General features: G+C 40.3%; 1 protein-coding gene and 2 pseudogenes across 5 annotated transcripts; all 3 read left to right on the forward strand.

Annotated features, from left to right (window-relative positions):
* The first annotated feature begins 276 nt into the window (after positions 1-276).
* Positions 277-2,880, forward strand: LOC137723208 (protein WHAT'S THIS FACTOR 1, chloroplastic-like; annotated as a pseudogene).
* Positions 2,881-8,881: 6,001 nt separating this feature from the next.
* LOC137722334 (uncharacterized WD repeat-containing protein C2A9.03-like) lies at positions 8,882-14,652 on the forward strand. 5 transcript variants are annotated; one of them, XM_068461308.1, is made up of 10 exons: positions 8,882-9,416; positions 9,939-10,116; positions 10,217-10,393; positions 10,504-10,590; positions 10,890-11,024; positions 11,246-11,356; positions 12,511-12,602; positions 12,686-12,791; positions 13,461-13,547; positions 13,951-14,652. In XM_068461308.1, the coding sequence occupies exons 2-10, from the start codon at positions 9,994-9,996 to the stop codon at positions 14,362-14,364; spliced, it is 1,332 nt and encodes a 443-aa protein (XP_068317409.1). In that variant the 5' UTR covers positions 8,882-9,416; positions 9,939-9,993; the 3' UTR covers positions 14,365-14,652. The 5 variants fall into 5 exon arrangements, with proteins under 5 accessions (XP_068317409.1, XP_068317407.1, XP_068317406.1 ...); XM_068461306.1 differs by having other exon boundaries at positions 8,883-9,416; positions 9,983-10,116; XM_068461305.1 differs by having other exon boundaries at positions 8,883-9,416; positions 9,987-10,116.
* Positions 14,653-17,349: 2,697 nt separating this feature from the next.
* Positions 17,350-21,399, forward strand: LOC137723209 (uncharacterized; annotated as a pseudogene).
* The last annotated feature ends 1,466 nt before the right edge of the window (positions 21,400-22,865 follow it).

The following is a 22,865-nucleotide window of genomic DNA, read 5'->3' on the forward strand; positions in this document are numbered from 1 at the left end:
CAGAAAATATCCCTTTTTCAGTTTCTTGCTTGTCTCTCAAAACTGTCCGCAGTCCTTCACTAGACAAGCATGTTGTGAAGCAAAACAAGATACGGTTTGTCCAAAAGCTACAAACACTGCTTCTTTCCAAACCGAAATCCTATATTCCAATTCATATTCTCAACAAGTGTCGAGCCTACCTTTCCCTATCGAAGCCACGATCCATTCCCTCAGTGATTCATCGATACCCTACTATTTTTGAACTCTTCTCGATCCCAACAGCTCCCTTGCCATCCAATGCAACTAAATCATTATCACAACTCTGCAAAGCCTTTATCATCTCCAGAAGTTCAGTCATGTGAGCTAATAGTAGACCGACCTTTGAAACTCAAGCAGTTGACGCTCCGAAAGGGTCTAAATTTGAAGAGGCATCACCAAGATTTTTTGCTCAAATTCAAAGAAATTCCGGATGTGTGCCCATACAATACCCCCATCTCGGACTTGCCTAAAGAGTCGATTGAGGCAGAGGAGAGCTTGTTTGGTGGTGAGAGAAGTGCTTGGGTTGACGGTTGAAAAGAGAACTTTGATAGACCACTTGACTCATTTTAGGAATGATTTTGTGCTGTCCAACAAGTTGAGAGGGATGATCATACGGCACCCGGAGTTATTCTATGTGAGCTTGAAAGGGCAGAGAGATTCAGTGTTTTTAGTGGAGGGTTTTGATGACAAGGGTGCACTGTTGGAGAAGAAAGAGACTTTGGTGATAAAGGAAAAGTTGATGCAGTTGGTCAGAGAAAGCAAGAGACTAAGAAGAGAGAGGAAGAAAGCTAGGATTAACAACACTGAGATTGGTGGCTCTACTGATGACTTTGAGTCCGATGATGACGACGACGACGACGACGACTATGATGATGGTTTTCAGAGTTTGTTTGAGCCTGAAGATTTTTATGGGGATGATGATGGTGATAAGAAGGGTGAGACAATTGACTACAGGGAGAAGGGGCAGTTTTGGACTGTTGATGCTCATTCTGTTCATGATGGCAGGAAGCAACAAATGGAACCTTGGTAGAAGAGAATGTCAATTGTTCAGATCTTACCCGAAAATAATCGAAGTGCGAGGATAGTATTATGGCAGTGATATGAATGACTGTAAAAATGAAGTCTCACGGTCTGTATCTATATATATGAAGCAAATGGCCCTTCACCTGAAGGGTAATTTTTCTGAAATACCTTACATTATCCTGAGTTGAAAAGTTTACTTAATTCAAAACCACTTCACTTCACTTTCCTGTTAATAAAATTGGCTTATGGAAGAAGCAGATTGTAGGCAACCTACATAATTGAAGCTTAATTTAAGGTATCTAAGTTTGTGCTCAATTTGCTTTTCAATGTAGTTTGTTTAAAAGTTTTCCTAGATGAGTAATCAGTAATCATTTTACTTGGTCTTCTCTAGTAGTTTGGAAACTAAAGATGTAACCTTAATCTTTTCAATGTATTAGATTATCATCTTTGATAAAATGGAGCGTGTTCTATGGATCATTCTAAATTTGGTTGTATCCTAGTTTATGCTCCTAAAATGATGAATTGGCTTTCGATGACTACATAGTACGAGCCCTACTATGTGGACAGATACGGGTCAAACATTTTTCTAATTCTGTTACCACAGTAACCGGGATTTGGTTCTATGCAGAGGCTTTTCTTCCTGACCTACTGGTGGATTTGGGAAAAGTCAAGTCTCTAACTTACAAGTGCATAATTTCACCACAAATTTTCTCAGAGATGGCTGTTGTTTGTGTCTTTGCGAAAGTGTTGGACTCCTTTGTTGCCCTTACCTTATTAAATGTTTTTTCCCTTGCAGGCCAAGAAGTGGCACAGATAATTGATCAAGCTCTTCATGGAGTTAACATATGCATAAAGATAGCTGATTCGTGTATATCCACTGCAGCTTCTCGGTTCTCAACCTCTGCATCAATGGCTCCATTACCTTCGTGCTGTTCTGCTATGTATGTCAACTCAAAAAGTGGTTTCACTTGGAATTTCCTTTCGCGAGCATGGGCATAGGTATGGAGAATGGAATTACCTTTCATTTTTTCACGTTGATTCAACTCACTTTGATATATTTCGACTACGCTGTTACTCCTAATGTTTGATTAACATCTGTGAATGAAATAGTTGATACATTATTTCATTACTACAAAACACAGCAAATTGTTGTTGGCCAACACAAGAACTCGTCATTACTGCCAAAACTAGAACTCATCAAGCACATATACACACTATTTTTCCGTAAGCTCTCATAAACATCTATGGAAAACTCGTGGGAAAGGGAAAAGGTGCTGTTCCGCACGCTGGCAGAACTTATATCCTTAACTCAGGTACAGTGAGGCAATATATCTACTGAAGCAACTGCCAAACTGATTCACTTGTGATGGTAATATTGGACATTAATACTAGACCAATGGTGGGTGCTGCCATGCTGGTTCAAGAGTGGCACTTAAAAGGAGTCCTGCACTTAGGTGCGCGTCAAGGGAGACCTTTAAATTCTATGATTGGTACGAGGAGCAGATTTCATGAAGAATATGAGGAATGTGGGGTGGAGCAGCTAGTCCCGCACCCGCAGCACTATGCTGGGGAAGGAGGATGGCAGGGTGTTCATACGAGAGTGGCATTCGGTTGACTATTTTTGGGCTTCTTCCATGTGATATTATATTTTCTTATATGCCAAACAGTCTTCATCCCGTCTCGCTACTGTTCAGAAGTCCGCAGTTAGTGAAACGGGATGAAGACATTCAAACTGAGTGTCCTCTAACCAGTTAGAATGTGTTTAGGCTGCGTAACCGTTGATCAGACTTTTGGCATCAACAATTTTTAATCTACACTTTGCAAAACACGTTCCTTTTTCGTTAGGAACCCTCGGTTTGAAGGTATTCTCTAATTGAATGGTCATGCTTTTGACTTTCATAAACTTTGTAGATTAAACAATAGAGTCGTCATCCTAATCCACAATTATTCAATTTCTTCCGTTGAATCAAACATTCTGTTGGACTGGAGTTTTGAACCCGAGATGTATAAGTAGCAACTCAACACTTGATTTACTAGGATATTGGATCACATGCAACGAGATGTTAAATATAATATGTCAATACTTGATGACTGATGTGGCAATTGAATTTATATAGATGTTAAATCTTCTTCTTTTTCAATGAATGTGTTAAAATTTATTTAGTAATATATTAGGCCCCATTCATAGTTACGTTAACTATTAAAAAATAATTCAAATTTATTTTAATTTTCATCCTATTGGTTGTCAATGAGACTTATGCATGAAAAACATAAATTAAAAGCATTTCATTCTATCTTTGTCTGTTGTAAAAAAAAGACAGCTAAAAAGTAAGGATTCAAATAATTCAGTTGTCACGTCAATTATGACATGTCTTTTAGTCATAAATGGCGTATTTGACATATCCTTTGGAGGTAGTCTTTGAATAAAAATGTTCTTATTTCTTCGTAGGCGCATATTAGGCCCACGTAGAGTAGTTTTATGATTGCACGACGTCCCTCAAGTGGTAGAGGCTTTGTTACTCACCTTTTATATATTGGGAATAGGGGGAGGAAAGAAAATATAAGTTTGCTTACTACACTCTAATCAGCATATTCAAGATTTTCTTAACCAAAAACTAGCTTATGGATCTGATATCGACTATTATCGTACCTGACCATGGACGGAGGGAGGTAAGGCCCAGTGGGGGCACATACCCACTGTGACATCCCACATCGCCCAGGGGAGTGATCCTTATATGTATATTCCCATTCCTACCTAGCACGAGGCTTTTTGGGAGCTCACTGACTTCGGGTTCCGTAGGAACTCCGAAGTTAAGCGAGAAGAGGGCTAGAGCAATCCCATGATGGGTGACCCACTGGGAAGTTGCTCGTGAGTTCCCAAAAACAAAACCGTGAGGGAATGGTAAGCCCAAAGCGGACAATATCGTGCTAGGGTGGTGGAGCGGGCCCGGGAAGTGATCCGCCCCGGGCCGGGATGTGACAATTTGGTATCAGAGCCTAACCCTGGTCGCGTGTGTGCCGACGAGGACGTCGGGCCCCTAAGAGGGGTGGATTGTGACATCCCACATCGCCCAGGGGAGTGATCCTTATATGTATATTCCCATCCCTACCTAGCACGAGGCCTTTTGGGAGCTCACTGGCTTCGGGTTCCGTAGGAACTCCGAAGTTAAGCGAGAAGAGGGCTAGAGCAATCCCATGATGGGTGACCCACTGGGAAGTTGCTCGTGAGTTCCCAAAAACAAAACCGTGAGGAAATGGTAAGCCCAAAGCGGACAATATTGTGCTACGATGGTGAAGTGGGCCCGGGAAGTGATCTGCCCCGGGCCGGGATGTGACACCCACTCTCATCCCTTTTTTTTTTTTTTTCCATTACGAATTATTCAATTAATCATTCCCATTTTTTTTGCTTTCTAGATTATTTAATTAATCATATTAAAATAGTGAAAATCCTCTTTTAGTTTTTAAAATCCCCCACCGTCTTGTATATTTTTCTTATGCACTAATGTCTAAATCTTGTTAAGTTGCATGCATTTGGTTAATTAGTACAAATTACCATTATATTGTCAACAATTAAAGACAAAATTAGACAATAGAGTAATAAAATTAAGCATTTTGTAATTAATTTTTTCAGCATTTGTAAAAGAACTAGCTTTATTTATCCATAAAAGGAGCTCACATTTTTTAAGGTACCCCCTCTTAGTTAAATTTATGATTTCATCCCTGTATCTTGACGTTAACATTACATAACGAAAGGGGTTCATTTCTATAATTTGTTCTTTTTAAAGCGTTTTTCATTAGCATCAAGAACTGTCAAACATAAAGGAGAAAGTCCTTGTACCGAACGTCACATTGTGTGGGCCACCCGGCCGGAAAGGACACGTTGAGTGAGATTAAAGGATGGTGGGTAGGGCCGAAATACAAACCAAGTGAGCCTAGATACAAGTCTTTATGTGTGAGTCATAGTTCCATTGATTATCCGATTGAATTTCCTACTCTTGATCTTTTCATCACATTGGTAAGAAACTGATAAAATTAAGACACGCGTCTATCTTTGAATAATGTGGTTTAAAATTATTTTTGACGAAAATCGAACTTAAAATCTCTCACATACAAATGAAGATGAATGCCACATAGACTGTCATACTAAGTGGCCCGTCTGGAAAGTGTTTTTAAATATTGAAAACGCATTTTGAGAAAATGTTTCTAGTTTCAACGCATATAGGGCGTGTTTGTTTGCCCTCGTTAAAGTTCATTGGATTGGACTACTTTGCTAAGACTATTAATCCTGTATTTGGTGCAAGCTGGACTAAACTTAAATGAGATTAAGTCGGACTCGTTCTAACTAAGAGCTTCGCTAAGTCGTCCTAGTGAGATCCCCCAAAAACCAAGGGATTGCTAATCCCATCTCCAACATCGTTTGCACACCTTTGTCGTCTGCAACTCCTACTCCCTTACCCCTATCCAGATTTGAAACCCACCCCCCACCCACTGCCTAAATCTCAAAACCCAACATCTAAAATTCCCCCAAAAGCACATGCAGACGAATCTCCCAAATTCAAAACAAAAACACAAAATCACCAGAAAATCAGAGGATGAGTTAGGTTGTGAGCTCTGATGAATCATCTGCATAAGGAAAAAAGGGAGAGGTTAGGGAGAGAGTGGACGGTGGAAAAGAGGGGATGGAAGGGAGATGGACGGAGGAAAATATAGAGATGTATACGGAGAGTGGAAGAGAATTCTAGAAAATGGTGAACCAGATGAAAAAAGGGAGAGGGGAGGGAGAGAGTAGCAGAGGAAAGAGGAATGGGTTAGAGTGATATGCTTGGAAAAAAAAATACTGGCCATTAGATAGGTGTTTCCAGAGGATTTGGATCCTCTCCTAAGCTAATGGAGAAGATCATCCTGACCCATCATCATGGACCATTGAATTTTTATCCAACGGCTACAATTATTATAACTTTAAATGGACCCCCCTGTTTATAGCTGTTGGATAAAAATCTAACGGCCCACGATGATAGGTCAGGAGGATCCTCTCCATTAGCTCAGGAGAGGATCCAAATCCGTTTCTAGAAACAAGTAAAATGATAGATTAATAATAAAATATTAATAAATAGAGATTAAATAATATAGTATCTAAATTTAATAGTTATTCTGCTTCTTAGTCTGACATTGCATCAAACGCTTCACTAAGTCAGTCTAGCTTAGTTTAGTCTAAGCCAGCCCAGCTTAGTCCCTGAAGCTAGTCTAGTCCGAGATAGTCCAGTGCAACAAACGCACCCTTAGTGTTTCTTGCAAGAAGCACTAGTTATGTGTTTCTTGTAAGACGCACTCCGAGTGCCTTTCTAGGATTAACTTGCATATTTACTAAGAATTGACTTCAAACAAGGTAATTTCAGTGATTTAAAAGCATTTTCCAAACAAGCTCTAAGAGGTTTACTGAAACCATTCGCGTTGGGTTTCCTTATTTTAATCACCGAACTTGATAATTTATTTATTCAAACAAAAAAAAAAGTATATAATATGGGGAAATTCCAATTAAGATAATATTTATTATTGTAGATACATTTTGTGATCTATCAACTTATCAAGGTTCATTTATGGACACAACAAACAGACAATGACTTATCGGCGACGAGTCCATTTTCTTGCATCATCAGTCTTTGGAATTTTCCCTAAAGCAAATTCTACTTACCAACTTACTTGATGTTTTGGACATATTACATTTGAATAGATCCTGATTCAAATCTAAGACCTTAACGTTAAATATAATGAGAGAGGATCCCAATGATCCTTCAATCACATATGTTCATTATACATCGTATAGTCAGAAATCATTGTAATTTTTTTTATTTAAAATTGAATATAAACAGTACTTGATGAAAACTGACCGCATGATGTATGATGAACGAATGTGATTGGAAGATTCTTGAGATCCTCAGAAAGAGGATCCGGCTATGATCCTCTCTCAAATATACTATCTTAATTGATGAAATTAACCAATTGAGATTAGCCTACAGTAATTTCAAATGTTGACATGTATCACTTATGGTAATTCCATCTTATCTCAGTAATTCAAGTTACACATGTAATTTGTGTGAGACCTGCGACTTTTCTCAGTCAGCTTAATTACTAACCAATTTATTAGTGAATTTTATTATTTTTTTTTTAAGAAATAACGATATTCATTAAAACAATTTCAATAATAAGTACATCAAAGACGTGTACAAGATACAAATTTTAACATAATTGTAAAAGCAATAACTTCAAAGGACTAAACTAACAATCAGAAAACCTATAGCACCAAAAAAATTGACATAAACCCACATCCGAGCCTACGTAGCTCAAAACAACCAAAACCCTAGGGGCCCTTTAGTGGGCTGGATGAGATTGGGCCTTAGAGATATGATTAGAACGGCAGAGACATATAATAAGACATTACTTGTAACTCATGTATAAGAATATGTTAGATAACCCACTCTATTGTGGATTCATAACTCATCATGTCCAGTTTTGTCCATCTCACATTTTGACACAACAAACAACGGATTAGACTCAAGTCTATTTTGATTGACCATAACCTATCCTATCTAGCCCACCAAACGGTGTCTAAATGAATTCATAAAGCTAAATCATAACTATCACCATGAATGGGAGTCGCTCTGCCATTGAACACACTGCATCATCCCATATACAACTTGTATAACAAAGAGAGGATATGGGGAAAAGTCAATCTCTCATAATCCAACTGCGCATTGCGTAATAACAACAAGAAGTCGTAATCAAACAAAATGACTAAAAATAAATAGACAAATCACATTAAAATCCTTCAAACATATGAGTCATACACAAATGAAAGAATACAAACAAGTTAATTACAAAGGTAAAGAAAAGAAGAATTGAGTGGTAACACGTTGAAGTATGGAGTGGGCAACTCTTTTCATGGTTCTACTTACCAACTTACTTGATGTTTTGGACATAATACATTTGATTTAGATCCTAACATGTATCACTTATGGTAATTCCATTTTACCTGGTAATTCAGGTTTCACATGTAATTTGTGTAGGACAAATGACTTTTCTCAATCAACTTGATGAGTCAAGTGTCGAAACCTTTGATCACTTAATTACTGATCTATTTACCAGTGATTTTTTTTTTTCCTTTAAAGAAATAACGATATTCATTAAAACAATTTCAATAATAAGTACATCAAAGACGTGTACAAAACAAAAATTTCAACATAATTGTAAAAACAATAGCTCCAAATGACTAAACTAACAATTAGAAAACCCATAACACCAAAAAATTTGACATAAACCCACATCCGAGCCTATATAGCTCAAAACAACCAAGACCTTAAGGACCTGTTTGGTGGATTGGATGAGATTGGGTCTTAGAGATATGATTGGATTGGTAGGAACTTGTAAGACATGACTTGTAACGCATATATAATGATATATTAGATACTTATTCTATTGTGGATTTATAACTCATATTTTGTCCATCTCACACTTTGAGACAATAAACAACAGATTGAACTCAAGTCTATTTTAATTGACCATAACTTATCTCATCTAGTCCACCAAACGAGACCTAAATGAATCCATAACCCTAAATCATAACAATCACCATTAATCGAAGCCGCTCTGCCATTGAACGCACCACATCTTCCCATAAACAAGCTATACAACAACAAGAAGTCGTCATCAAATAGAGTGACTGAAAAAAAAGGACAAATCACACTGGAGTCCTTTAAACGTACGAGTCATACACAAATAAAAGAACACAAACAAGTGAATTACAAAAAGTAAAGAAAAGAAGAATTGAGTGGTAGCACGTTGAAGTATGGAGTGGGCAACCCTTTTCATGGTCGAAGTCCCCATCTCTCTTTTGATCTTCGCACCCTCTCAAACCTCCCGTATGATTTCATTTCACCTTTCACAAAGAAGCATGCTTGCCAAATGAGTGAGGAGCTTTGCTCCAAGCAGCGTGCAAATGGGGTTTCCTGCCGACAAATGAACACGTGACATTTATATCTTCGCAGTCCATCCATCCATCCATTGCCCCCTCTGAAAATATCAAATTATTATTTTTCCATCGTTATCTCTCGCCCTCTCTCTCATCTGTTTCTCTCTCCTCTCTCATTCACACACACAGTTTTGACGCAATCGACGCAATTGACACACGCACGCAGAGAGAAAGAGGGGTTGAACGAGGAGCGTTTTCTTTCCCCTTTTGTGTAGTTTTCTTTCCAGGCTTTGCAATTCAAATCATGCTAACAACTGGGTAGCTGTTGCCTGATTGATTGATTGATTGATTGAAATCCATTCATTTCCCTTGCAAAAAAGAAAAGCCCAAATCTCAGTTTTTCAGGCAGGTGCTTTTTCTTTCCTCCCTTCTGCTAATCTCTCTCAATTTTAATTTTTTTTCCCCCACTTTTTGACCTAGAGTTTCTGGGTTTGAATTATTATTATTCAATTTTAGTTTGTTGTTGTTGTTGTTGTGTTGTTGTTTTGAATAGTTTGATTTGAAAATGCTCAGACATGGTTTTCAAAGTCATGTCCTTTCTGGTTGGGGTGTTTGTGTTTGTGTGTACGTGATGAAAGTATATGCAAGTTTTATTAATATTTTGTTAGAAGTAGGATTTGGGTTTCCTATAAATTTGTTTTCTTTCGTGGTATGTAGTTTTTTAAGATCTTTATAGATGTCAGAGGAACTGTAGACTTTCAATAACATGTATAGATTCTTCTATCTGTTATGTTGACATATCTATATGTTCTTGTTTGTTCATTTCATGGGAATTGGGTTTTTCTTTTTATTTTATATATATCGGTACATATGTTTATGTGGGAAATGAATTATGATCAATCATGTCTGGGTGTGTTTGGTGATTATAAAGTGTGCTGGAATCATATTGAAGATGTTGAAATTGTGAACTTGAAGGCAGATAGAGCATGTCTTACCAGCAGGGCTATCAATTCGATTATATGGCGGATGAAGGGGACATGTCTGATTTTGTCGAGGATGTGGAGGAAGAAAATCAAGGTGGAGATATGGGTCTTGATGAATATGACATGGTTTGTTTCCATCAACTCCTGGCTCCCATTGTTCATTGTTCAATCCTTTGTTTTTTTTTCCTGTTGTACTAAATGGACTTGAAATTCCTTTGTTCTTGAGTTTGAGCAGCTTACCAAAGTGTCAGATACGTCATCTGCACAAGCGAGAAAGGGAAAGGACATTCAAGGTATTCCATGGGACAGATTGAACATAACAAGGGAAAAATACAGATTGACGAGGCTAGAACAGTACAAGAATTATGAGAACATCCCTTTATCTGGGGAAGCTGTGGACAAGGTTTTCTTCTTGTTCTCGAGCTTTTTCTTCATTTCATTTCATTTCCCCAATTAGCAAGTCACTATTGAAGTTAGCAGACGTCACTAATAATATGTGTTAACTTTGACCAGGAGTGCAAACAAATGCAGAAAGGTGGAAACTACTATGACTTCTTCCATAATACAAGACTGGTTAAACCTACAATCCTTCATTTCCAGGTTTGTGGACTTGTAATGCCATAGCTGTTTATCATTTTTACATTTTTTGATGGTATACTTCACCACTAATCCCGCTCTCTCTCTCTCTCTCTCTCTCATGGGTTTTGTGTGTATGAACTTATTGCCTTGATAATTTTGCTTTAGTTAAATGATACTTTTTTTTTTGTTCTAAAAGATAAAGTTATCCACTCCTTTTAGCTGTTTTCGCAAGCTAATGTTCATAAAACTTTTGCACGATAATGTTCATGAAGTTTACCTTTATATCCTACTTGACATTCTTTATTGATTTTTACATGCAGCTGAGAAATTTGGTTTGGGCCACTTCAAAGCATGATGTATACCTCATGTCCAACTTTTCAGTCATGCATTGGTCATCTCTATCTGGGAATTTGTCTGAGGTTCTCAATTTTGCAGGACATGTTGCCCCAACAGAGGTAGTACAACCTCCTGTACATAATGTGTATGATCTAGTTTCTTTGAAAGAAAATAAAGTAATCAAATGGATTGTTTTTCATTTTTTTTCAGCTTTTGTTGGTTTATGCTCTCTCCCTCCCCCTCCCAATTATGTTACATACGTTGAAGTGTTCCTTATAATTGCTATTTGTCCTCTACTTATGTCCATAGTTTAAGTTTGCCAAGTTCTATGGTCTTGCAGAAACATGCAGGAAGTTTATTGGAGGGTTTTATGCAGACTCAGATAAGCACACTGGCAGTCAAGGACAATTTTCTTGTTGCTGGTGGCTTTCAAGGAGAGCTTACTTGTAAAGTGAGTTTCTAATGTTTACATCTCAATAGCGTGTTGACAGTGCATGTCTGTTTGATGAGAGTTAAGTATTTCCACATTAGACGTATTATTTGGTAAATCTGACAATTAGACTTGTCTGGTATCCTGCCATTCTGATGATTTTGCTTTGCCATTGACTTGTCAAGAAAAGAGCTAATGCCATTAGCTGGCTGGAAATTTGGTTACTGTATTTGATCTTGGAAAATTACTTTTTTGTTTTTTGGGTAGAGGTATGACCTCGCTACCAGAGTTTAACTCCAGTTTAGTTTGTCCTTTACCAATCAGAACAACTGGCAATAGCGGCTTTCAGGGGAGTCAGACATGAATAGCTTGGTTTTTATATTATGAGCTATGTTGTGTGGTGCTCGTAATTTCTGTCTTGAAATTAATACTTTCTACCTAGGAAAACAAAAATGAATTTTGTAATAATATTATTAACTTTATGAAAGGGGTGGTTAATAGGTATTTTTTACACGTTGTGTTGAGTGCGAATACCATTTTGTACACAAGATTGTTGCATGTAGAAGCTGAGATTCTATTATGGACAGGGAATTGTCTAAATATCTTGTAAAATATTTGACTGAATTTAAGTTAAATGAAATGTAAGAACCGACTAATATTGGATATTAGTGACAGTGTGCCAGTAAGTGTTTGTTGAGGTATGTGAAAACTTTTTGGAATAGTCTTGAGGTTGAGGGTAATGGAAGCTGTTCTTGGATAGGCAACCTAAGAGACACCTTCCGGACTTGAACCTGGAACAAATGCTGGTTAGGAATTAGTCTAGGAAAGTGCATAGCTAATCCGGTGTACTAGGATCCGCACTGAGCTCAGTTTTTGGATAAGCAAAGCGGTTTTGTTGCTCTTTTGTTGTACTATTAGTAAGAATGGTTTGACCTAGTCCTTTCTATGTGCATTCATATCTTTGGTTTCCGCAATGGTTTGTTAATGAAATGATTAAGTTCAACTAATGTGGTTGCTACTGATGGCATTGTAGGCGCTCATTTCTTGTTGGATGTAATATGTTTCTTGTAATTCTATATTTTTCATTATCAGATGCAAACTAGCGCTTTATTCTTATTTTTCTGGTTAATGTTCTGTTAAAGTAATAAATCATATTTTTCTGTCTTTATCTGCAGTCTCTTGATAAACAAGGAGTAAGTTTCTGTACCCGGACCACACATGATGACAATGCCATCACAAATGCTGTTGAAATATACGATAGATTGGGGTATTTTAGCTAGTTCTGAAATTCTGTTCGTCTGAATTGTTTCTTTTAATAAAACACAACTTGATAAAGAAACGCTTTTTCAGGGGTGGAATGCATTTCATGGCATCCAATAATGACTGTGGCATAAGAGAATATGACATGGAGAAGTTTCAGCTTTTGAATCACTTTCGTTTCCCTTGGCCAGTGAATGTGAGTCATCCTAAGAACTTAATTCATATTGATGGTTTTGGTCAGATAAACTTACCCACCTTTTTCTATTTCTATAATAAGAATCTACATATTTGTCTTTACACTTTCACTTTCTGTGATTTTCATTGACTCCAACCTCCCTAGATATTAATATTAGAAGGCTAAGTTGTGCGTTGAAGAGTATTATTACTGATATATTTGAAAATTGTTGAGATGTCAACTAGGAAGGCAAGCTTTCAAATCAGTTTTATTTTGTTCAATTGGTTGTGCTGAGGACAAGGACAAGTTTTAAAATAAAAGGAAAGTGGTGACTGGTGTAGGTCAGATTAATTTCATATTTTGGTTTAGCTTGATGGACATTTCGTTCTTTTATAGATAAATTGAAGCAATTTTCCTTTTCAGCTAATGACATAGGAACAATTTTCCTCTCCAACTAAGGTCGATACCACTTGCCAAAATTTTTCTTCATTGACCCTCTCCTTAAAAGCACAAAATGTTGATTGAAAATATTTTGCAGACTTCATACAAATTACCTCTTTGAAATAGAAGAGTGCAATATACTTAAGTGCTTGTAAACTGGAAGTGATCCGCAATTGCTTAACATGTTGGTTTCTGTGGTTATTCCTCCCATAACTCTTTTTTTTAACGTGGAGCTGACCTTATTTGCAGCATACATCAATAAGCCCAGATCATAGGCTTGTTGCGGTTGTTGGTGATCATGTAGATGCATTGCTGATGGATTCGCAGAATGGGAAGGTACCAAGATCTTTTTCCTTATCATGATACTCTTGTCTGCAACTTATTTTGTTGCATTTCTTTCCATAGAAATATTATTGCTAATAAGATGAGGTAAACTGTTTGAAAATTGAACGCGAGACATGTAGACTTTGAGGAAATGGTTAATGATGGAAAAATACCAATACAAGTGTTATCTTTAATACGATTAACAGATTTTTGCTTACACAGTTGCTTTTATAATTGTTCAGCACAATCTACTTTTTGTTTATTTTTTAGTACACCTTAACTTCGTGTTAGCAGAGCAGTTGTGCTTCTAAATTCCCAATTTACGTCTAAAAACATTTTCCAGGTTTTATTTTCAAAGATGGGAACCATTTTCTAACTTTATACAACTCTGTTTTTGGTTTTTCTGTCATTCCAGACTATTGCTAAGGTCGTTGGTCATCTGGATTACTCTTTTGCGTCAGCATGGCATCCTGATGGTCGCATATTTGCCACCGGAAACCAGGACAAGACTTCCCGAGTCTGGGACATAAGAAATCTTTCATTGCCAGTTGCCGTTCTGAAGAATAACTTGGGTGCTGCTAGGTCAATTCGCTTTTCATCAGATGGTCAGTTCATGGTGGTGGCGGAACCTGCAGATTTTGTGCATATATATAGCACAAAGGCAGATTACGAAGTGCGGCAAGAGATTGATTTCTTTGGGGAGATATCCGGTGTATCAATGAGTCCCGATGACGAGTCTCTGTATATAGGAATCTGGGACCGAACATACGCCAGCTTGCTACAGTATAACAGAAGGCATACGTACGGATATCTGGATTCCTATTTTTGATCCTTTTGGCGAAGGGCTGTCCATCAGTGTTGGCAATGTGATTTTCTCAGAAGTTCAAAGCAGAAAGAGTGCACTGAAGTTGCGGTTTACTTTTTCTGAACTCTTTGTTTTAACTTTTATTTTTTTTTTGTGTGTAGGTTAGTTTGATAAACCAAGTTTAAAGTTGGAATAAGCCAATGATTGATTAGAATTTAGAATTTGTACAGTGATGTGAAACCCTTGTTTGTTAAACCATTTCCTGATAAACCCATTTTTTGCTTTTTCCTAATCTTTTCTTTTCTTTTCACTGTTCCTTGTGCCTTTTTCTCTCCTATAGCAGAGTGAAATACAACAATTTTGTTCAAGGGTTCCGGACCGCTTAGTGGTCTGGAAAATAATCGTGAAATACAACAATTTTTCATCTTTGTCGTTCATTTTCTGAACTACTCAGTAGTCTTGAATTATTGAAGATAAGCCCGAAATACAATGTGATATTGTAAAATTTGTTTGTTAACTGTTTATTTTTTATTTTTTATTTTTTGTACTATACATATGAAACATTTTTTTTGTACTTTTAAGCGTTTTTTTTTAAATGTTTTAAGTTATTTTAAAAGCGCTTTCAAACGAGCTCTTAATCTCAATGCTACATGCTCTTAATTTTATACTCTCTTTTTTTATCATTTGTAATAACTAATCATGAATGATTAGTGTGACATCCCGTCCCGAGATTATTATAACGTGCGTGTGAAATGACCCTTTTGTCCCCGGTTTGTTTTCGTGATGTGGTTTGGTTGTTGTGTGGTGTTGGCATGTGTTGGGCCACACACACACACATACACTCTCACTGTCTCTCTGCCCTCTCTCTGTCTCTGTCTCAGGTCTCTCTGTCTCCCTTCCCACTCACCATAAACGTACGGACAAACACACAACTCACTCAGCCGTTTACAGATCGAGGAAACTAAGGGCACCTTCGAACTCGTGAGGCTGAGAGGAACACAGTCGTACCAATTTCAGGTAGGAACTCCACCGTTTTCACGTCGATTCGATGTTTTCCGATTTGAGTACTATTCATGCAAACGTAAATACTTACGTTTTAAGGAAAATGGAGCTCGTAGGTAGCTTGGTGGTGTCCCAAGGAGCCTTGGAGTGCTTCGTTGGAGGTGTTTTGACGTCGGGATAGCTTGGTTCGAAGATGGCCGGTTTTTGAGTTTGGAGACAGGTATGATTCCATGATTTTTAGGCTTTAAAAGTGGTCTAACATTGTTCTACTAGTTCTATGCTTCATTTTGGCGTTTGAATCGTGAAAAATGGTTGAGAATTGAGTGAGAAAACACGATTTACAGTTTTTCCAGTTTTCCGGCGCCGGCGACGGCGCCGGAGGCTCGCCGGAGAAGGAGACGGAATATTCCGTCAAATCTGACGGAATATTCCTGACGCCGTTGACGGAATCCGTTAGAACTAACGGAATATTCCTCACGGCGTTAGTTGACGCCGTCTGTGTGCGCCGCACGTGCCTACGCGTGGCGGGCGCATGTGGCCGTGCCTTGGCCGGCGCGTGGGGGCGCGTGCGGCGGAGGAAAATTTTTCTAAAAATATGGTTGTGATCTTGAGGTTGTGTAGAGCACGTTGGTATATTCAATTGTCCATTTTGAGCAATGTATGAGAAGTTATTACGAAAGTTAGGTTATGTGCTTTAAAATTAACGTTTTTATAGTTATTTCGCATATAGGTAATTCGTATCCCGAGGACGAGCGTGCGCACTCGAGACAGGGGGGCTACGACCCTTCCACTTACCAGTGAGTGGGCTTTTGGTTTTCCATATATACCTATATACATTTATATTCCTAGAAATTGATTTAAAAAGGGTTAATTATGTTATGCCATGCACCACATCATTATCATTTATGCATCTTTACATGCATTAGTAGTGACGTATATATACATATTCATAATTGGTGCTGTGGACGCACAGGTAAGTGCCAGGTAAGTGGTATTCATGTTATATATTTCAGTAGTGGTTAGAGATGCTTAGAGAGCTCATAACCTGCACCCCCGGTGTTAGTGCTCCCGCCCAGAGTAGGGCACAATCCTTCACGTGATGTTCACCTCCCGCACCACACGCTCAGCTTGGATCCAAGTTAGGTGCACAGTCTTGTCGTACAGACCACATTAGGTGGTTCCGACTCGTAGGTGACCCGCGATTATTCGCACAGCCTTCACGTGATCATAGCACTAGAGCGTATATATATTTTACACCCAGGCCTGTCGTACAGACCACTTTAGGTGGTTCCGACTCGTGGGCAGGTTCAGTGATTTAGTTTGAGATTTGAGCTCTATATGCAGCCGTACAGGTCACTTTAGGTGACTCCGGCTGCCAGTTTTTATGTTATTGTTATGATTTATACCTGAGCACTTGCATATCATTATGAAGCTTTGACATGGCACATTCTTGAGCATGATTGGCATACCCTTGAGCATGATTGGCATATCTATACATACGTATATATGTTTATTTTCTGGGAAGTATACAAGTTTTACGGCGATGGGTTAGAATGTATTTTACTAAATGGTTTTCAAAGAGCTTTGTTTTTGCCCACTCACGCTTTTGTTTTGCGCCCCTCCAGGTTCTAGTAGCTTAGCGGGTTCAGTGGTCTTCCCAGAGGGCGTCCCGGCATTTCTGACAGATACTCACCATTGTAGGGTCACCTTCGGGTGTACTATTGTCGTATCATTTCCTTTGGACTGCTGTAGACTTTATGCTCTGAATTCAGCGTCTCACTTACGCTAGCACTTGTCTTAGTACTTTGTATGTTAGTTTTTAAATTATTCGTACTTTTACATTACTTTTATTAGCTTCCGCACGTGCACATGGTTACGTCACCTTCGCGTGGCGGCCAGCACGCCCTGATCTCGGTCGGGGTGTGTCAGTTTGGTATCAGAGCTTAGGTTTGGCAGTTCTGTGTCCTTGTGAGTATTCTAATAGTTTTGGTGTCTTCTGTCAGAATTATGCCGCCTCGTCGGGAACCACGTCGCTCTTCTGAGTCTAGCTTCCCCGATGTTGCTCAGTTGGGAGAAGTTATTGCTATAGCCCTTCAGTCAGTGATGCGCCCTCCCCAGAGGACTCCTCTGGAGACTATGTACAATTTGAAATTGGATAAGTTCAAAGGTAGTGAGGGTCACGAGGGCGCAGAGCGATGGTTAGAGCACATTGAGAAAACTTTCCGTGTGTTGCACAATCAGGGGAACCTTCCTATGGAGAGGTGGGTCGAGACGACCTCATGGTTTCTGGATACGGAGTCTGCAGCCTGGTGGGAGCAGGAGCTTCGTAGGTTGACTCCAGATCAGAGGACTGATTGGAATGTTTTTAAGGATTTGTTCAAGAGGAGGTATGTGCCCCCTGAGTACATTGATCGTAAGAAGAAGGAGTTTACCGAGCTGAAACAACGGAAGATGACGGCTAATGAATACTATCGCAAGTTCACTGATCTGTCCCGCTACCATCCTGATGTTACTGGTAATCCAGCAGAGATGCTTCGTCTTTTCCGTTTGGGCACCAGGAAGAGGTGGCGTTCGATGACGACTACTACGCACTGTGAGACCTACCAGGATTTCTACGAGATATTGTTGAGGATTGAGGACTCTGAGAACATGTCAAGCGACAGTGATGAAGAGGAAAAGGACGGCAAACAGAAGAAAGATGACAAGGGAAAAGGTCAAACGTCGCTTGGGCCTCGCCAGACTCAGAACTTCAAGAGGGGTGGTGCTAGTTCGAGTTCTTCTAGTGGTGGTTTCAGTGCCACTGGTCAGGGACGAGGAGGTAGATTTGCTGGTGGCGCTCGAGGCCAGAGACAGGGTGATGGTGGTCGAGGCAGAGCTCCGGTGTGCCGTAGGTGTAATAATCGGCATTTCGGCGAGTGCAGGCGTGGCAGCAGTGGTTGTTTCACGTGTGGGCAGATGGGACATAGGGCAGCGAATTGTCCCCAGGATCAGCAACAGAAGCCGCAGCAGACCTTCATGCCACCACCTGCACCGATCCAGCAGATTCAGGGTCCGAGTAGTTATGGCCAGGCAGGTCGAGGTAGTGCCTACCATTACCAGGGTGATGCTGTTCCTTATGCCCCGGGACAGTATCAGTATCCCCAGGACCCGTATTCCCAGGGTGGTTATCCTCCATATCCTGGCAGTTATGTGCCTTATCCTCCAGCTTTAGCGGGTGGTTCTCAGTGGTATCAGGGAGGACAGTACCAGCAGGGTGAGATTGCTACTAGCAGTGCAGGGTCTTCGAGACAGTCGGGTCAGCCCAGCCAGGGGCGTGGTACCCAGGGTCGCGGTGTTCAGGCGAGCAGAGGTCGCGGCGGACGACAGCAGGGCCAGTGGCGTATTCACAATATTTCTCTGCAGGATGCTCAGAACGATCCGGATCTGATTATGGGTACGTTAAACATTCTTGGTTATTTTGCTAGAGTCTTAATTGATTGTGGAGCTACACATTCTGTGATTTCTCATACATTTGCTCAAGTGACGCAACCTCGCCCCACACCTCTAAGGTACGATTTAGAGTTCGCTATGCCTAGAGGAGAGAGATGTGTTGTAGATTGTGTGTACCCAGGATGTCCAGTGATTGTTGAGGGTGTTGTTTTGTCAGCTGATCTTATCCCGTTAGATATTGTTGACTTTGATGTGATTCTGGGCACGGATTGGTTGCATTTCTATCGTGCCAATATTGATTGTTACGGGAAAGTAGTTACGTTTCATCGTCCTGGACTACCTGTGGTTACTTTTGTGGGTGAGCAGAGTGGGGTGAGACATGGCGTTATTTCGGCTTTGCGAGCGAAAAAGTTGTTGTCTAAAGGTTGTCAGGGGTATCTAGCTCATGTGGTGTTAGATGAGGCCGTTCCTAGCAGGGTTGAGGATGTGATAGTGGTCAGACACTTCCCTGATGTTTTTCCCGAGGATTTACCTGGGTTACCGCCAGATCGAGACATGGAGTTTACCATTGAGTTGCTTCCAGGTACTAATCCTATTTCTTTGACTCCTTATCGTATGGCTCCCGCTGAGTTAAGGGAATTGAAAGTTCAGTTACAGGAATTGGTGGATAAGGGGTTCATTCAGCCTAGTACTTGGCCTTGGGGCGCTCCAGTATTGTTTGTGAGGAAGAAAGACGGAACTGTGAGGCTGTGTATCGATTACAGGCAATTGAATCGGGTGACGATTAAAAACCGTTATCCGTTACCTCGTATCGATGATTTGTTTGATCAGCTGAGAGGTGCTTGTGTATTCTCTAAGATTGACTTGAGGTCTGGGTACTATCAGCTGAAAATTAGTAGGGATGACGTCCCTAAGACGGCGTTCAGGACTCGTTACGGTCATTACGAGTTTCTGGTTATGCCGTTTGGGTTGACGAATGCACCGGCAGCTTTTATGGATTTAATGAACCGGGTGTTCCAGCCATACTTGGATAGGTTTGGTATTGTCTTCATCCACAATATTCTGGTGTATTCTAAGTCGAAGGCGGAGCATGTTCGACATCTTACTTTGGTGTTGAAGAGGTTGAGAGAACACCAACTGTATGCTAAGTTTAGCAAGTGCCAGTTCTGGTTAGATCAAGTTGCATTTTTAGGGCACGTCATTTCTGCTCAGGGTATTCTGGTTGACCCTCAGAAGGTTGCAGCTGTGGAGAGTTGGGAGCAACCGCGAACCGTCACTGAGGTGAGAAGTTTCATTGGTTTGGCGGGGTATTATTGGAGATTTGTTAAGGATTTCTCTGTGATTGCTTTACCTTTGACGAGATTAACGAGGAAGGACGTTAAATTTGAGTGGGATAATAAGTGTGAGCAGAGTTTCCAGCAGTTGAAGCATTGTCTCACTCATGCACCTGTTTTGGCACTCCCAAACGATGGTGGTGATTTCGAGGTTTATAGCGATGCTTCCTTGAATGGTCTGGGATGTGTATTGATGCAGCATGGTAAGGTGATTGCTTATGCTTCACGACAACTGAAACCTCATGAGTTGAATTACCCTACACATGATTTGGAGTTGGCTGCTATTATCTTTGCATTAAAGTTGTGGAGACACTAACTTTATGGTGAGAAATGTAGGATCTTTACAGATCACAAGAGTCTCCAATATCTTTTTACTTAGAAGGAACTTAATCTTCGTCAGCGGAGGTGGATGGAGTTGCTCAGCGATTACGACTGCACGATTGATTATCACCTTGGTCGTGCAAACGTAGTGGCTGATGCACTTAGCAGGAAGTCTCAGGGTCGCATTAATGCGTTATACGCAAGTCGTATTCCTCTTTTGGCGGACTTGCGTGCTACGGGAGTGAGGTTAGAAGCAGAAGATCGAGAAGTGGCGTTACTTGCTAATTTTCAAGTTAGGCCAATCTTGATTGATCGGGTGCTTGCAGCTCAAGTAGCTGATGAGCAGACTCAAGAACTAATTCAAGCTCATGATCAAGGAAGGAGGAGAGACCTCAGAGTTCGTGATTCGGACGACATGTTGATGCAAGTGGGTAAAATGTTCGTGCCTAATATTGTGGATTTGAAGAAAGAAATTCTTGATGAAACACATATCTCGGCTTACGCCATGCATCCAGGAGCTACTAAAATGTATCATACCATTCGACCATTTTATTATTGGCCGGGTATGAAGAGGGAGATAGCTGAGTATGTGAGTAGGTGTGCTGTTTGTCAGCAGGTTAAAGCAGAAAGGAAGAAGCCGTTTGGGTTGTTGCAGCCGCTTCCCATTCCAGAGTGGAAATGGGAAAATATCACTATGGATTTTGTGTACAAGCTCCCGCGTACACATAATGGCTTTGACGGCATCTGGGTGATCGTTGATCGGCTCACTAAGTCGGCGCATTTCGTTCCAGTAAGAGAGAAGTATTCCTTGAGTCGATTAGCGGAGTTGTTCATCTCGAAGGTTGTGAAGTATCATGGAGTCCCTGTGAGTATTGTCTCGGATCGTGATCCACGATTTACCTCTAAGTTTTGGGTGGCTTTTCAGGAAGCTTTGGGTATGAGACTACTTTACAGTACGGCATATCATCCTCAGACGGATTGGCAGTCAGAGAGAACTATTCAGACTTTGGAGGATATGTTGCGAGTTTCGGTGTTGCAGTTTGGTGATGCTTGGCACCAGCGGTTGGATTTGATGGAATTTGCCTACAACAACAGTTTTCATTCGAGTATCGGCATGGCGCCATTTGAGGCATTGTATGGTAGGTCTTGTCGCACACCGTTGTGTTGGTCAGAGGTTGGAGAAAGAGTTTTAGTGGGTCCGGAGATTGTTGAGGAGACTACTTAGAATGTTCAGGTAATTAAGTCTAACCTAAAAGCAGCTCAGGATAGGCAGAAGAGTTTAGCAGATCAGCCTGCTACGGACAGAGTGTATGAGGTCGGAGATTGGGTATTTCTGAAGCTTTCACCGTGGAGAGGTGTCGTGCGGTTTGGAAAGAAGGGGAAGTTGAGTCCCAGGTACATCGGACTATACATGGTCACATAACGAGTTGGTGAGGTAGCTTACAGGTTGGAGTTGCCTCCGGAGTTAGCTAGAGTGCATAACGTTTTTCACGTGTCTATGCTCCGACATTATGTTGCTGATCCGTCGCATGTGATACCTCTTCAACCGTTAGAGATTAATCCAGATTTGACGTATGACGAGGAACCGGTGACGATCATCGATTGGAAGGAGAAGGTTCTGAGGAACAAGACGGTGAACTTAGTAAAAGTTTTGTGGAGGAATCATTCAGTCGAGGAAGCTATGTGGGAGACAGAAGATCGGATGAAGGATTTGTATCCTAGATTGTTCTTTGGTCACTAGGGGTTATACTTGGTTGTTTTGGAATTTCGGGATGAAATTTTATTAAGGTGGGTAGGTTGTGACATCCCGTCCCGAGATTATTATAACATGCGTGTGAAATGACCCTTTTATCCCCGGTTTGTTTTCGTGATGTGGTTTGGTTGTTGTGTGGTGTTGGCATGTGTTGGGCCACACACACACACATACACTCTCACTGTCTCTCTGCCCTCTCTCTGTCTCTGTCTCACGTCTCTTTCTCTCCCTTCCCACTCACCATAAACGTACGGACAAACACACAACTCACTCAGCCGTTTACAGATCGAGGAAACTAAGGGCACCTTCGAACTTGTGAGGCTGAGAGGAACACAGTCGTACCAATTTCAGGTAGGAACTCCACTGTTTTCACGTCGATTCGATGTTTTCCGATTTGAGTACTATTCATGCAAACGTAAATACTTACGTTTTAAGGAAAATGGAGCTCGTAGGTAGCTTGGTGGTGTCCCAAGGAGCCTCGGAGTGCTTCGTTGGAGGTGTTTTGACGTCGGGATAGCTTGGTTCGAAGATGGCCGGTTTTTGAGTTTGGAGACAGGTATGATTCCGTGATTTTTAGGCTTTAAAAGTGGTCTAACGTTGTTCTACTAGTTCTATGCTTCATTTTGGCGTTTGAATCGTGAAAAATGGTTGAGAATTGAGTGAGAAAACACGATTTACAGTTTTTC

Source organism: Pyrus communis, chromosome 17 (assembly GCF_963583255.1).
Source record: "Pyrus communis chromosome 17, drPyrComm1.1, whole genome shotgun sequence".
Lineage (NCBI taxonomy): Eukaryota > Viridiplantae > Streptophyta > Magnoliopsida > Rosales > Rosaceae > Pyrus > Pyrus communis.